The 11750-nt window shown below is 40.6% G+C and overlaps 2 protein-coding genes across 3 annotated transcripts in view; one reads left to right on the top strand and one right to left on the bottom strand.

Moving 5' to 3' along the window:
• Positions 1-11746, top strand: part of st6gal2a (ST6 beta-galactosamide alpha-2,6-sialyltranferase 2a) — a 53244-nt gene extending 41498 nt beyond the window's left edge. For both annotated transcript variants that reach the window (XM_074658907.1, XM_074658909.1), the window contains exon 7: positions 7779-11746. In XM_074658907.1, the coding sequence (XP_074515008.1) occupies positions 7779-8026 (248 nt within the window). In that variant the 3' untranslated portion in view covers positions 8027-11746. The remainder of the gene's footprint in view (positions 1-7778) is intronic.
• Positions 4310-11750, bottom strand: part of LOC141782490 (vertebrate ancient opsin-like) — a 30195-nt gene continuing 22754 nt past the window's right edge. Inside the window, exon 4 of the mRNA XM_074658910.1 lies at positions 4310-5388. Within this exon, the coding sequence (XP_074515011.1) occupies positions 5173-5388 (216 nt within the window). The 3' untranslated portion in view covers positions 4310-5172. The remainder of the gene's footprint in view (positions 5389-11750) is intronic.

Here is an 11750-nt window from a genome sequence, read left to right as displayed (position 1 = left end):
CTGTTTGTTGAATTGTTTTAGCAGCATGAGAGATGAAACCTAGACACTGGTCTCCGTGGTTCAGATAATGTTTAAGCGAAAATATCAAAAGACAACAATAAGAGTCTATAGTCATACTAGCAGCTCTGTGCAAAATAATAATGTCATCATGGCAACGTGTCCGCAATGACAATGCTAATATGCTGTTGTTTAGCAGGTATAATGTTTCCCATCTTAGCAACAACTTAAAACAACCAGTCAGAGCCGAGCTGGAGTCTTGCTGTCTCTGAGCAGCTGTCAATCAGTCGCAAACTCCAATCAAACGGTCAAACTAGGCAGCGCTGATCAAATGAATCAATATTCTGTTACTGTAATGCCTATTTCTCGCCTTAAATGTTTTCAGAAACATCTTGTAGTGTACTGTTTAGCTGTAAATAAGAAAGTTTGTGACCCGGCAGCCATGTTGAGATCAGTTGAGGAAATACCAAGCACCGCCCAGCATCCAGAGCAAACTTCAGAAACATTTTATATATATCAATATTTGACCAGCAATGCCTAGTTTGAACGTTTGATCGGAGTTCGTGAGTGATTGACAGCTACGTCCGTTGAAAAAACAGCCAATAGGAACGCTCTCTCTCTGAAATGACCTGTGATTGGCCAAAGTCTCCCGTCACAGGATAGATTTTCTAAAGCTTGAAAACAGAGCCATGAGGAGGTGTAGAAGTCTAGTTTTCTCTCAGAACACTTGAATTAGAATATGCTGAAAGGTTATTATGGAATTTTTGCCAAATGATGCCAAACATATTCCGCCTACTGCAGGTTTAACATTCATTTTGGCCACCGACACAGTCACCTTTTTAAGATGGTGAACTTGTTACACGTCCGGTTCTACGAGCGTGCATTGCACCCTCATTTGAATAATATAATAAATAACATATGATAATAATGTAATATGTTGGAACTGATTGCAGTTAACTAAATGCAGTCACTGATCAAATGGCTTGAATGAAACACAGCAGGACTTTAAATTGAAATAAAAACCTATTAAAAGGCCCCACTGCTTGCATCTTTATTAATGAAACTGAAATGTCCTTGCAGTAATCTTTTGTTTCTACTCTTGTCATATGATATCTTAGGCTGCACATACTACAAATTAGACTGCTTCCTGATTGATTTCGCCACAATAAATGCTGTATATAGATTATCTGGTACTCGGCTGTTAGCAGGGATCGGCCTTTAGTAAAACACAAACACAGTCCCCCTCGATGTCGTTTCCATTCCATTATTTGAGACCGTCTTTGTATAGAAATTCAATCAATTCAATCAATTCAATCTTCAATTCAATCTTCTCTCAAGTAATTTGTTTGTTTCTACCATGGCTGGGTTATAAAGGAGTGCAAATAGGCTGGCGATTTCTTCCAAACACTCATTACTTTACATTCATTTGGCAGACACTTTTGTACAAAGCGAATTAAATTAAGTGCGTTCAACCTTTTTAAAGGAACAAGAGCTAGATATTTTTACTTTTTTGTTTTTTACAGGGAAGTAGTATGTGCAAGCACGAGGCGTTGATTACCCCTACTCAGATGCCGTACGTGTTAAATGGGACATACTGTGTAATTGTTTTGTCTTTTTGAAGAAATACAGTCATTATTGCTTCAAGAGGGAGGAGATGGACTGGGATCTGTTAGTACAGATGCCGTGGTGGGATTTGTTTTCTTTCCACATAAAGATTTCAAATCAAGCTTTGTCTACCGAAACTCAATCTTTTTACTTAAAGATTGACGTCATTTCTGTTGTTACATTTATGCAGATGTTAAGACGTTAATGTGACGGTTAATGACGATATGCTCCTATTTCTTATAAAAAATAAATCTTGCTTATCTTCTATCATAAGTGAATAATGCAGCCTTTTCAACATGAACAAAAATAAATGATTGCACAGTTTTATAACACCGTCATGACATGAATTATTTTTTGTCAAATCTCAAACAATGTCTACTGCTCTTTTGGTGTGACATGTTCAAGCTGTTGATTAGAAGATCCATCAATGTCAGTAATGTGACACATCAGTCAGAGCCTAACATGTCACTTTTAGAAAATTGCATTTTACTAAGTCATAGTTTTTTGGTTTCATACCAAATTTTCACAAGAACCTCCGGCCGCTTTTGAAATACAGCAACGCAACGATTCTCTTCCACAGCAATGATATTTATTAAAATAATTATAAACCAACAATAACATACAATGGATACTTCCCCACTTCTTACCCCTCTACTTCTGGCACCCTTGCTCGGACCACATCCATCTTAGAACCTGGCATTCATTTTGATCTCAACTACACACCTGTAAAGTTTTGTGACATCAGATCGGGCCAGGGGCGTAAAGTGGGGGGACCAATGGTCCCTTCGCCCCCCTTGCTCAGACCACGTCCATCTTCGAACTCGGCCTTCATTTGATCTCAACTACACACCTGGAAAGTTTCGTGACTGCATCTTGCACGGTTGTCTTCTTGCAACAAAAACACCTGGCAAAATACTCAAAACCTCTTCTGTGGTAGTTCCTGCTACAGAAGGTGTCTCCAGGACCATATGTTGCCATGGTGACACACATACAGACTCACAAGGTGAAAACAATACCAGCGTCGCTGTCACAGCTGGTAATAAAATGGCTACCTGTCCCTTAGAGTCACTTAGGGTTACCGTGGTGCTTGGTGTCTGTTTCACGTTTATCTCCGGGTCATTCAATTCCAGCAGTTTGTATATTCCACTTCCCTGTGTGGGAAATTAGAGGCAGGTGAAATATGAGCAATTTGGCATCCCATATCCCCTTCCTTGTTCTCCCCTTCCTTTTAACGTGTTGCAGCCATAATCATCATCGTTGTCTCACAGGCCAAAAGCTCCATGATGGAAACCTCCCATGGATTCAACTCTCTGTGTCCCGGCTTTTACTTAATAGTGAGAACACAGGTGTGACCAGACAGTCCTAGAGAGGAAGGAGCTCTTTTATTGAATGCAGGTGAAAGTAACTGTTTGTCTCTCCACGATTTCTGAGCAATATAGAATTTAATGTACAAAGAAACATGCAACAAAATCATGCAATAACACAACTATATCAAAAGGGGAACACAGAAATAAAAATAATTAAAATAAACACCTATCATGCAGACCAAAATTTAGAGTATATACAGGTTTAAAGTTATATTTAGGATCTTTGTGCGAGAAAGAAGGCTGGAGGAAAGAGGAGGAAAAGACATCATTCCAGACGTCAAATACATCGATCCACCTAAGACACTCATTGAAGAAGCACAACTCTATGACTGACTAGCCTTGGCATTTACAGCAGCACAATGACTTCCAGTGTAATTCAGAGGAAATGTACTTAGTAGATGTTAACATTGACCAGTGAGATCATGAAAACCATGTACACCCTTTTAAATCTTTTAATATCAACTATTACAATTTGGAATTGATCAAACAATGAATAGTGAAAGGACATATAGACATATAAAACAAGGATTACGTACTCTATATGGCCAAAATTAGTAGTATTTTTGGTCCTTTTGCAACGCTCCTTAGTTTCAGGGGAAATCCCAATGCTATAACACGCAATAATATTTTCGATGATAGTGTGCAGTTTTGAGATTATCCTTTCCTGTTTCAACATTACAGTTCCAGCCAGGCCTTATCACCCAACCTCAGTGCTCGACGTCACATTGCGGCTGAATTGGTGCAAAATCTTGTTGAAAGCTTTCCCGGAAATTTGGAGGCCGTTATAGCAGCATACTAATGTTCATGGTTTTAAGAATGAGTGGTTCAACAATCACAGATAGGTGTAATGTTCAGGTGTCCACATACAACATAGTGTTTATAAAACATGTATGTCTCCAGACATTTAGTACTTTTGTGTCCTGTAATTATCGAAAACAAACACAAACACACATAGAGTACATTTACATTGAAAATGCACCATGATTTAGTTCACATTCCACGCATCCGCTTCAAATGTTATCAGCCAACTGCATGGGCGTTATTAGCGGTTGTCAGCCTCATAGATATGAGATAGAGGGGGCCTGTTACAACTACTAGTAGGTTCAGAAGGCTCTATTATCACCTATTCACATGGCTGATCACCGATACGAATACAAGACGACGACGACACCGACCTCTAGTGGCAGTGGGCTACCTCCGGGTCTGAGAAGTGAAGCCAATGCGGAAGTGTCTTAAACTTTTACATTCTTTCTAATAGCCAGCAGGCGGCGACTCCTCTGGTTGCAAAAGAAGTCTGATTGTATAGAAGTCTATGAGAAAATGAGCCTACTTCTCACTTGATTTATTACCTCAGTAAACATTGTAAACATGAGTTTATGGTCTCGATCGCTAGTTTCAATTCTTCTTCAATACAGCATGATGATTATTTAGTAAATTATGGTCCCATTTAGAGTCAAATAGACATGCTTTAGGGCGTGGGTACCTTGTGATTGACACCACATATTGGTCGCTACCACTACGTTATTTGGTCTGGGAATTGTCTGCATTTTCGTCTTAAAAATGTAACCTTTTCGCAGTGTGTTTTCGGTTCATCAAAGTTAATTATAACCTTTTTGGTCACCTAAAAATGTCTTATTCGGCTTAGGTTGTACTAAGCTCCACACTCGTGTCACTTCTGGTTGAAAAAAACCAAGATGGCGATGACAGAAATGCCAAACTCAAGGCTTCAAAATGGCAATCCACAAACCAATGGGTGACGTCACGGTGACTGAGTCAACTATACAGTCTATGGACGGGAGCAAAGGTGGTGGACATACTATAATGACCGACAAAGGCCGTAGGGGTGGCGGTCGTGTCCCGTGTGAAAGTCACCTTTGACTTAGTTTACCGTAATTTTGTTAAGTAACAATTCATTTATATTATTATATTTATTTTAACCCAAACTACAATATTTTCCTTAACCCAAAGTTTTGTTTAAATTCACAATGTGAACTTTCACTTTCACATGTGGGAGGTGCAGGTTGTCCCATCTGAAGCATTAGAATGGTAGTGATAACCGCTGATAACACCCAATCAATTGGCTGATAACATTCGAAATAGGTGCACCGCGGCATTTCACGTCGAAAGTGTGGCTATCAAGCTGAGTCATTGCTGCTTCATCATGACTGATTTTTCTGTCTGGTCATGTTGAGAATATTCAGGCTCAGGTTGTGACCTCGGGGGGGTTTGTGTGCTTGGTGACCGAGGTGCTGCCACACTGGTTGAGAGCGTCAGTGGAGATCTGGGCGGTGCAGGCCACCGTGTTGCTGTAGACTCTGCGGTTCAGCTGGATTACCGTGGTCTTGGAGGGCATCGAGGTGTTGCCGTTCTCCGCTGACCAGTGATTGCAGTGAAACAGAATCAGGAAACACCTGTAGAACTGAGAAAGAGATGGAAAGACAGATAATGTGAACACAGCACACCAGCTCAAACGCATAGATCTTGGAGTCATCGGAAATGGGTTGACCTTCGTTTCATGCTCTCGGAGAGACTCGAGGTACAGCTTGTTCAGAGTTTAATTAGACAGAAATTATGCCTTAGTGCACTTTCATGTCAACAGGTAGTGACACTTAAGAGGTGAAAATGGTCTTGTTGCACTGGTGGAGTGGGTGGTCTCGTTAGTGTGACCTTCATATAACACAGTAGTTGGAAAGATCTGAAAGCTGCGGTCTGAAGTGTTTGCTCTTTTTGCTGAATATTGCGTGGGACTGAGTCATGGTGCCGTCATGGTGCCGTCTTTTGTTTCTTTCTTTTGTCATCATTCTTTTGTGTCAGAATAAAGGAATTTGGACAACTCAAGGCGGGTGTTGACAAGTAAATTCAGATTATGTTTCGCAATGGCCATTACTTTAGCACTATAGTTTTGATTCTGATGCATCTGGAATTGTGTAATGCAGTGTAAATCAAATAGAAATTAAAATGGTCCAATTATGTAAAAGTGAAATTTACTTAGAAGTGAAGAATTTGAATGTCATTTAACTTGAGAAACATGTTTTCATTGGTTTTGTAGGGCTGCTTTGTAAAGGCTAATGAGATTTACTGGTCTAATGCACACATTGCGGCTGATGAGATTTTATTTACAATTGATCCGTATGTGGAATAATTATGAGAAAACTAGGTTTAGATTGGACAACTTAGAGGGTCAAACTTCTGGGTAAGAAAACAATACAGGGCCAACTGGCTTACAAACACGCTATAAAGAAAAAGCTATAGCAATGTGCACAACATGATTATTCTGTAGGAGCAATTTGGCCGTGGTTATGGTTTCTGATTGTGATCATGCTGGAGAGCAACAATGGAAAAAGGGGGAGAGTTGCGAGCAGAATAACAATCATCCGAGAGAAAATGATACAGAAATCAGCAGCAATGTTCAAAGCAAGTTGGAATGAAAAACAACAAAGGGGTAACAGAATACATACGTGGTAGATGACTGCTCTCTGTGTTGGCAGCATGTCACAGTGTATGAAAGATGCCATGCAGAGCATGCTGAGGCAGGCAAACTCACCGTCTTCATATATTATGTATTCAGTTCTATTTTTATCTGTATCTAATGGAGGGTTTTGCTGAGCGTGCATGCTCAATTTTACACGTATAATCACATATAACTGCAGTCCTCGGCTCTTGACACTATGCAGATCCAGTGGAAATTTTATGATGAATGAGTGCTTTTCCCAAAGGAGCGTGTGCAGCAGATGCTGAGGAAGACTATTACGTTCCCTAATCAGATATTAATTTTAGTATGGGTGCATATATATGCCTATATGAGGACTCGTAAGGTACAGTATGTACATATACAGTAAGTTGAAAGCAAATTAAATATTGAAATATTTGAAAGGCCAGTGCAGGGGTTGAAACTGAAGGTAGGAGTTTGAGATCATGGCGAGCTGAGGAGAAAAAACAGCGCCCGGAAACATCTTGTAATGTACTGTTCCGCTGTAAAATGTCAGTTTGTGACCCGACCCGGCCGGCCATATTGAAAACAGTCGAGCCCAAACCAAGCACCGCCCACTGGCTGGAGCAAGCTTTCTCAAATATTTTACAACCAAAAAGTAAAATATGATTCTGGAAACATTTGTGGCAAGAAATAGGCATGACAGTTACTTCACATTTGATCAGCGCTGCCCAGTTTCACAGTTTGATCGGAGTTTACGAGCTTTGTGAGCAGTGATTAACAGCTGCTTTAGAGATTTTCTTGATAGACATGTTACAACATGTTATTTAGTGAGCTTTAGACCTTTGGACAGAACCAGGCTAGCAGTTTCCCCCTGCTTGTAGTCTTTATGCTAAGCTACGCTAACCAGCTGCTGGCTGTAGCTTCATATTGAACGGGCAGGTGCTGTATGAGAATGGTATCGATCTTCTCATCTAACTTCTCAGCAAGAAAGCAAATACGTGTATTTTCTAAAATGTGAAACTACCGTGTTAACATCCAACTGTTTCAGTAGAGCTGCTCAGTGGCCAGCAGACCAGACTGTGTTTGCACTGGGCAGCTTTCAGGTGTGAATGTATATAACTGTGAACAGAGAGATCCTGAAAAAGAAAACTGCTCTCTGCTAAACTAAGATAAAAAAAAAGATAGAAAAAGATGCAATTTAGAGGCCAGTAACAGATTGCAGCCTATAATTTGGCTTTCAAAGAAAAAATTGATTTGCTTTTTTCCCCCCTAAACTGATTTGCAGTTGTGAGTATCAACAGGTTTTAAAGGAAGTCAGGAAATATTTTTCAATATGAATGCCTGAACTTCTTTCTCTCTCTCTGTTGCCATTGCAGGCATCCTCCTGATGATGGCGCTGTGCGAACAGGTGCACGTGTACGAGTACATTCCCTCCATGAGGCAGACGGACCTGTGCCACTACCATGAGCGTTATTATGATGCTGCCTGTACACTGGGTGCCTACCATCCCCTCCTGTATGAGAAGAGCCTGATCCAGCGGATCAACACGGGCCCCGAGAGTGACCTCCGCAGGAAGGGACGGGTCACTCTTCCGGGCTTCAGCACCGTCAACTGTGACATCTGAGATATTAAACCTGAGCCTCTGGGCCCAATCATACACACACACACTCCGGCCTTTTCTGGCTGACTAAGGGAGAGGTGCAATAATGCCACTGGAGACAAGGAGGCTGGAGCTTACAAGTTTCAAATTAGACCCATGAAGAAGATAAGCCATAGCCCTCCAGGGAGGGATCAACATGAAGGCCTCTGAAACTTGTCTTCATTAAGATGGTTTACTACACCAGAGACTGGCAGGAAGAGTCTCCGAGATGGAGCTGAAAAAGACATTTTTTCTCTCTGCTTTAGCTGAGCCACGTTAGCTGTGGAGCTGACTAGGGTAGCAACAGATCCGTGTTTTTAGATAGACAAGTGAATTTTCAATAACTGGGTGTGTTTCAATGGTGTAAACTGTGTTTTTCAATAGTATGAGTGGTTCTCCGCTCAAAGGAAATGCCACTGTTTCTAACGGTGGATATTTGTGATTTATTTTTCCCCTTTTTTTACTGGTCCAAAGGGTTGTGAATAAGCAAAGAAGTCATCCACGCTGAATGTCATTAATGCAACATAATATACACACATTCGCACTTACAGAGCAGCAACACATGCAGAAGAACAGTGTAAAAGACAGTTTTGGTGTCTCCACACATACAAAGTCGAGCTGTCGCAGCAGTCACGTTACTGTACGTTACTGTACGTTACTCATCGCTCTACAGCAGGTGTTCCTGTTCGATATTCCCCTGATATCTTCAAGTTCATGTTGTCACAATGAGTTTATTTCACACTACTGATGTTGTTAAGCTTCATACTAATTTACTCGCCTGTGCATGCCAACTAGCCAGCTCATTACCACCAGTCTGTCGCTCCTCGTTCACACATTTTTTGGATGATTCCTCGTTCAGAGTCGTCTCAGTTAATAGCCCGCAGGAAGGGAGGCGCTGGTTGTCCTTTTTTTTTTTATTCATCCTACTTATAGTAATTTTTTCTTTTTACTGACGGCGTGATTAAATCAATGTAAATGGGGCCAAAATGGATCTTCAGAACAAACCGGTGCTCAGACCCTGTGCCTGGTGGTCGACTGAACACTCTCCTCGGGTTGCCTTGTGACTGTTCAGGTACACGCAGTACATACTGCGGCAGGACTGCAGTAACACAGAGTTTAATTGCCTGTGAGAGGTATGGAGCAAGGGTTACTCGGCTCTGCCTCAGCAATCACCAGCCCCCTGTTTTTGACGGTCAGTTCACTCTTTATTGAATGTAACCACTGCGTGTGATGGCCAAACCCTCCCTGGAGCTCAGCTCTGCAGTACAGTATGGTCTGCGTATGTGCAGGGTTATTTCGTTGTCATGTAACAGCACGATGCTCATTTCCTACAACTATTATCTCATATTTCCTGTATCCTCTAATATTGGTCTGTACCTGTCTGCAGCTCACAGTGGAGACGATTATAAAAGAGGAATTTGAACCGGTAATATCAGCAGATTTGCTTCGTCTCCAGCTAGGACGATTTTTTATGTTTACAGTCAGTCTGTCACATCTGCGGGGAAGCTCTAGAGGTATTAGCTCGGCGTGGAGAGGAGGATTGGTTGTGATTTTTGCTGCCGAGTGCAGACAGTCAGACAAATCTTGCCTATAACAGAGATTTCCTATTGCTAAGTGTGCTATTCTACGAAATGTTCTTGTGCCATTGGTTGTGGTTCGATATAAGATGTGAAAACGTGTCTCAGAGATGTTTGTTTGAATAGTCTGATGTATGTTGAATTAGATGGCTCTAGTTTGTAGTAGTAGTATGTAGATGATTCTGAGGCTTAACGTTACTTGTTGTTGAGTAGGGCTGGGTATCATCCAAAATGTGTACTACAAACAAGTACTGTAAAAGTACAACCTCTTTTTGTAACTGCGGCAACACCTGATCAAAGGAAATAATTTCGATGCATGACAGTCCGGGTGGGCGATGCAGATAAAAACCTCTATAATGGTATTTTATATTGCAACATTGATATACTGTATATCGTGATAAAGTAAATTTTCTGGAAATTCTGTTGAGAAACTACTCAGTTGCCAGTTTATTAGGTACATTTTTGCTAAAACTAAATCTAGTAAATAAATATAAATTCATTAAAATAAATGGGAGTGGACAAAATATTAGAAAACACATCTCCGATATATTACTATAATGCAGTACAACTCAACAGCACCACAAACTACAGCCTCTAAAATGACTTGAATCAAGACTATAGGATTTATTGCAGCGCTGTTGGATTACTTTTAGATAGGTAGACCCAAACTGGAAGCTGAGTGTATGTATATGGATAAAAGAACCAGATATGAATGACTAATTCAGTGAATTACATACGACAATGACGAAGGTATTTCATCACATTGATGCAAAATTGTGTAAATCTGATATGGCCATAAAGCAGTTTTTCCTCATTGAGTTGCAGCGGCCTCAATAGAAATTGTATAGAAACATCTGTTGACAGTATTATGGTCATATCGCCCAGCCCTACTCGACAGCTATGGACGCATTTTGCTCAGAGTTTAAAAAAAGGTATTGAGGTTTGATACCCAGCTCCAGTTTCAGGTGGATTGTTTGGCATGTTGTTAGAGGATTCTTGGAACCCGGTAAAGTCAGAAGCTGTTAGAGGACTGTACTGTCACAGAGGTTTCACAAACGCAAGCTTAAGGAGATTTATCTTTCATTTTGAATCGTGCAGGTTCTCAGCTCTCCTGTAGGTTTTTATGTTTCTCTGTTGAGATAAATGATCAAATGTTTTATTGCTCGTGATTGTAACACACTGAAGGTGCAAAAACCCCTGAACATATTGTACATGTGTATTTCTAATAACTTTGATTACTTTCCAATGCACAGAGCATGCAAATCAGGATCAGGGCTACGAGTCTTAAACTGTCTGTGCTGTACCGTGCTGCAAGTAGACACCATTGTCATTAATGTTGTGAGAGGCGATTACGCTATAAGATTTTTATTTTATTTTTTTCTTGAGTGGTGTTTTGAAGATTTTAGTGCATGCTTGTGGACCGGGAAATCACATCCAGCTGCGGTGCAGCTATTAATAGTTCCCTGGGAGCACTTGATTCAGTGCAATGCATTCTGGCAACTTCATGTTTGCATCCTAATATTGTGCCAAATTCCATTTTTAATTGTGTCTTAGCAGGGTGGTATGAGGACCGATAGCAGGACGCCTAAGGTGCTATTGATTCTCTTAGTAGTTAAAGTGGAATTAAATTGAATTCTTAATCCTATTCAAGACAACAATTTTATTTACCAGGATTAAATCCAGGACATTGTGCTGAAACATGCGAGTGGTGAGATAAGAAAACATATTTGCATTACGTTTTGCCCTCTCAGCCTCTTTTCTCCGCTCTTTTCTCTCGAGGCCTATGTTTCATGTCATGTTTTTACTCCGTAATGTGGGAATTTCTGCACCACACTGCCTCTAAAGGATTGCTCAACATTGAAGTTTTTTTTGTACATTTCCCTCCTGCAGCTTCCTGCAGTGCTCCTAAAAAGAGGAAGAGAAAAAGAAGCATCCGTGACTGCAAATATTAAGAGTGAAGGTCCTGTTTCACTCCCAGCAGCCCTAGGGTGTTCTTCTTGACTTTTGATTTGTCAGTGAATTCTCTTCCTACACTTGAATTGATATTTAAATAGACCATTTGTATGATTTCAGCTGTTGTAATTTGTCTTTTTTTACTATGTAAATAAAGTCGTTGTACATGTCATAATTGT

Source organism: Sebastes fasciatus, chromosome 14, assembly GCF_043250625.1.
Source record: "Sebastes fasciatus isolate fSebFas1 chromosome 14, fSebFas1.pri, whole genome shotgun sequence".
In the NCBI taxonomy this organism is placed as follows: Eukaryota; Metazoa; Chordata; class Actinopteri; order Perciformes; family Sebastidae; genus Sebastes; species Sebastes fasciatus.
Note: the sequence above shows the minus strand (reverse complement) of the source record. Positions and strands in the feature narration are given on the sequence as shown.